At 45.8% G+C, this 4926-nt stretch overlaps 1 protein-coding gene across 5 annotated transcripts in view; it reads right to left on the bottom strand.

Annotated features, from left to right (window-relative positions):
• The window catches only part of Sh3gl3 (SH3 domain containing GRB2 like 3, endophilin A3), a 118945-nt gene that overhangs the window by 43277 nt on the left and 70742 nt on the right, over positions 1-4926 (bottom strand). For 4 of the 5 annotated variants that reach the window (XM_021203475.2, XM_021203469.2, XM_029539416.1 and 1 more), the window contains exon 2: positions 3533-3601. Coding sequence is in view for 4 of the 5 variants with exons in the window: in XM_021203469.2 (XP_021059128.1) it covers positions 3533-3601 (69 nt within the window). In the remaining variant the exon portion in view is untranslated. Of the gene's footprint in view, positions 1-1655; positions 1696-3532; positions 3602-4926 lie in introns of those variants that run through there. The other variant, XM_029539409.1, reaches the window with a different exon arrangement.

Below are 4926 nucleotides of genomic sequence, written 5' to 3'. Positions count from 1 at the left end.
TGTGTGTGTGTGTGTGTGTGTGTGTGTGTGTGTGTGTGTGTGTCTGTGAGAGGGTATGCACACATGACTGCAGATGCCCTCAGATGCCACAATCATGGGATCCCCTAAAGCTGGGCTTACAGGCAGGGGTAGCCTGAGCCCTGGGACATGAACTGCAATCCTCTGCAAGAGCAGTGCTCCCTATCAACCGCCGGGTCCTCCCTCCAGCCCCCATGCTGAAGCTCCCCCGTCTGTGTGGAGTGACTTCATTGGCTGCTGATCTCCCGGCTGTGGACTCTGTGATGTCCTTGCTCTCTATCTTGATTTCCTGCTAACTGCTCTTGAAAGGTATGTCACAGGTGTGGAATGCAAAGTTCTGTCACTGTCCTAATACATAATTCTACTTTTTTATTAAAACCTCCTTCAAATGGAGAAGTGGTTTCACATTTTAAAAGATTTATTTCTATTTTATATAAACGAGCATTTGCCTGTGTGTGTGTGTGTGTGCCTGCTACCCTTGGAGGCCAGAAGAGGGCGCAGGATCCCCTGCAACTGAAATTACAAGCCCGTGGTGGGTCACCACGTTAAGAACCAACGTCTGTTCCTCTGCAAAAGCAAAAGCTCTTACATGCTGACCTCTCTCTCCTGCCCCAGTTCACATTCCTGACATCCGAACATGTGGCATTGGAAAGCCATCTTCCCTGTGATTATTTCGTTCTATGACTTTCACCGTGATTCCTTCTGTAATTGCAACCAAAGAACCTAGGAAGAATGATCATTTCCACTCGGGGGATGCAGGCTGTACTTATACACAGTCAAAGGTATTAAGACATAGTTAAAGGTGTTTTGCCCAAATCTTCCTTGAGCCTAGGAGAAGCGTTGGTCCATCTGTTACTACGAGAGGGGAGGTGGGCAGCCTCTCTGACTTTAGTCTCCTCAGGGACTCCTCAAAGCTTTTACCTTACAAACTTAGAAGCTGTGTCACATGGTACAAACTGATTCAGAACTCTGATACTTTTCTTCATCTTATATTTTTTAAAGTTATTTTGGGGGTATTTGGGGGAAGAAGAAATGGATATGATTAAGATGAATGTATAAAATTTTAAAGATTGCATTAACATGACAATTTTTTAAAGGAAACATTTTTCCTTGCAATGCATTTTTGGTACCGTGCTGTCCTCTGATGTTAGCATCGCTCCTTTATTTCTGCTTAGCAAGCATGTTTGTGGGTTATTCTTCCCACTACCCAGTCATTCTCATGTCATCTTTTAGATGACTCTAATTTCTTCCATACAGACCTTAAAGTACTTAGTTTTTGTAACATATAATATAATCACCTAACAGCAAGCTCCTCTATCCTATACTATAGTATAGATATTATTTTTGTACTTCTGTCACTACCAATGATTTTTGGAGGGAAAAAATCTAAACAGGAATAAACAAAAGGAATCTCAGTCCATCAGCTAAAATTTCAACTGCCCCATCAGGAGTGAAGACATCCCTAAGAAACCCCTTCTTGCCCGTCCCCCTCCCATCCGTCCCCCTCCTGTCCATCCCCCCTCCTGTCCATCTCCCATTGGTTTTCAGATCCTGGATTTTCCCAGGATGCTATGCTATGCTATGTGAGAGGATCCGGGAAGCCCTGGTGCCCAGCAAAGGAGAAAGCGGCTTCATACCATCTGTACTGGTTTTGTGTGTCAACTCAACACAAGCTGGAGTTATCACAGAGAAAGGAGCCTCTCTTGAGGAAGTGCCTCCATGAGATTCAGCTGTGGGCCATTTTCTCAATTAGTGATCAAGGGGGGAGGGTCCATTGTGGGTGGTACCATCCCTGGGCTGGTAGTCCTGGGTTCTATAAGAAAGCAAGCTGAGCAAGCAAGTCAGTAAGTAACATCCCTCCATGGCCTCTGCATCAGCTTTCTGACCTGCTTTAGTTCCAGTCCTGACTTCCTTTGGTGATAAACAGCAATGTGGAAGTGTAAGCTGAATAAACCCTTTCCTCCCCAACTTGCTTCTTGGTCATGTTTTGTGTAGGAATAGAAACCCTAACTAAGACCCCATCTGACAACTTAAGATCCACCTTTCAGAAGAGAATGAAGCAGAGACAGAGGCAAAGTTGGGACCAGGGTCTGCAGCAGCGCAGTCTAGTTTAATTACCCATGCCTCAGCCACACCCTGGCCAGCTCTGCCTTGGTACTCACGCCTCAGCCTACAATTAAAATCAGAGCCTCATTTCACACGGAATCTTCCTGTGTTTCTCTTGGTGCAGACGGGGCTACACTGAATGAGCCATGCTGCCCAGCTTTGCCCTGCCACCTGCCTCTTTAACGGGCTTGTTGAGAACAAGCAGGTCAGGATACAGGAGCTGATACAGAGGCCATGGAGGGATGTTACTGTCTGAACCCAGCTGGTCAGGGCTGCCAGAGCCCAGGCCTTGACTCTAAACCCAATAACTTAACGCCAGATATTTATTTTTTAAGTGTAGCATATGAATTGAATAATCTAGTTGGTAAAGAAGCCATATACATCCTATCATAATATATTAATAAATTTAAAAATCAACTTCAGATATGTCAATGATCTTAACATGTTCAAAGGGTTTTCAATAAACAGAATTTCTTTTTTCAAAATCAAATACAAAATAAGCTTCTCTTCTTAGGGTCTTAACACTTCTAGGTATTGCATGCCTCTCAGGCACTTCCTGGAGGAAGCTGGCCAGGTCCTACCTACATTAAAGAGAATGCCCTCTCAGACCACACCCAGAGAGGGCTTCCCTAACCTGTACTGCCGGCCACACCCAGGCCCCCAGCTCTGGTCTGAGGAATCTAATTATTAGGACAAGCTCTGCTCAAAGGGCCCAAGACAAAGGGGAGGAAGCTGAACAGTGTGGACCCAGCTCCGGCTGCACCGGAGCCACTCTCCAGGTAGATGACCAGGGGACAGGACAGGGACGGAGTCTGCAGTCCATCATTGGAGCGCCAAGCCAGGAGCACTATTCTAAATTACTTCATCTGCATATATGGTTCTAGAAGGCCCCATGTGAGGCCAGTAGGGCACACACACTTATCCCAGCTGACACAAAGATAAACCAGCTCATTCCAGTTCACCCTGGTGGTTCTAATGGCAGAAAAGTATTTGCTGTGCAGCTGCTGAAACACACGGGAACAACAGCCTAGATTACCAAATGATAAATCAGTTGTTATAAATCGGAAAAGCCTTGTCCCAGAAACAGTTGACTCTAAGACATATGAGCACCATTTGGCCCTGGAGTTGTTGCCAAGGCCCACATTTTATGCATTCTGACAGATGGCCACTAGAGGGAACCAGTGAGTCACATCCAGTTTCCTTCCTCAACATGCCCAGACTAGATGTGGTCCAACCTGATCCTGGCTTGGGCTGGGAAGCACTGGGGTTCTGCCTTCCCCACTCTGCACCCATGCTTGCATTTGAACATTCTTGATTCCCACTCCAGGTCATAGTCACAACAGTAGGCAGTTCTCTCGCCGGCAAAGACAGCTCATTTCTAACCTGTCACGTGTTCAAACAGCTTTACCTTTTCCATGTCCAGAAATTCTTCATCTAGCTTCGTTCCTTCGGCACCACTTATTTTTTCACTAAACAGCTGCAAAAACAAACACAAATGCTTTCACTAAATAAAGATTCTCTATATTTCTTTCATTGAAATTAGTAACAAAAAATCTTGGTTCTGGTGTTGTTGGATTTTTGGTTTTGTTTATGTACACTGGGGTTTTGCCTGCATATCTATCCCTGAAACATTAGTTACAGACAGTGGTGAGCTGCCCCGTGGGTGCTGGGACTTGAACCCAGGCCCTCTGGAAGAGCAGCCAGTGATTGTAAAGGTTCCTGAGTTTGAGCCCTGGAGCCCACGTAGAGGTAGAAGGAAAGAACAGACTCCCCAAGGTTGTTCCCAGACTTCTGTATGTGCACTGTGGCGCGTAGACACACACACACACACATCACATACACATACATGCACACCCCACAATGAGCAAAGAAAAGATCATGGGACAATGCACACTCCCCATTTGTTCAAGCTTTATCATGCACCCATCCTCATCAGATGTCACAAAGCGGTTCTAATACACGCAGTGACAAGTCATCTAGGAACATAAGGAGTGACAAGAGTTAGCACCCAAACAGCCTGAATGTAAGAGGCAGGCAAAAAAAACGGACAAATACTAGAACCAAATGCAAACAATTATCAGTGCATCAACTTGGTAGGCTCTCAGAGCTGCTTAGAAGGTATCTCGTCTGCAGAACAGAAGGCAGATCATTCAGGACCTGACTCCTAGAATGCGTGGCATTTGAGTTTGCTTTTTAAGGACAGTGACATTTCAGTGTGCAGCACAGCAGGAAAGGTCTTCTAGGATGTGGTGGTGTTTTCAAAAAGAAAAGACTGAGAGGAATGGGAAGGGTGGTTTGATACTGAGCCCAGATCCTAGCCTTTGTAGCTGTCTGTACAATAAGAGGGGCTTAGCAGCATCTCTGTTATCTACCCGCTAAATGATCATTGAAGTCATGTTCTCACTGTGCAGAATGTACACACACATGTGCACACACATAAACACATGCACACATCTGCCACACCACTGTGACCACCAAAAAATGTCCCTAGACAATGAGAGACCAGTGTGCTCACAAAACAGTAAGGAGTTTCACTCCCAAGTGAAGACCGCTCGAGGGGAGAATGGAAGAAGACAGACATTGAAAGGGAGGCAGAGGCCACAGACCACAGCCTGGCAAGCCAGAGGGCATGGCAGACAGGTCTCTAAAGACGCCCTGCCCAACACATCCATTTAGAGAAGCATTTCAGAAAAGTGACTACAGCCCCAATGGATCTGGCTTCGTGAACAAGGAGAACGGACTGCCACAACAAAGCGTGTTGTCTTTAGAAAGTGTTTCACTGTGATTTACTTATGGCTTTAG

This window comes from Mus pahari, chromosome 1 (genome assembly GCF_900095145.1).
Source record: "Mus pahari chromosome 1, PAHARI_EIJ_v1.1, whole genome shotgun sequence".
Taxonomy (NCBI): domain Eukaryota; kingdom Metazoa; phylum Chordata; class Mammalia; order Rodentia; family Muridae; genus Mus; species Mus pahari.
The sequence above is the reverse complement of the archived record's forward strand: the minus strand, read 5'-3'. Positions and strand labels throughout refer to the sequence as shown.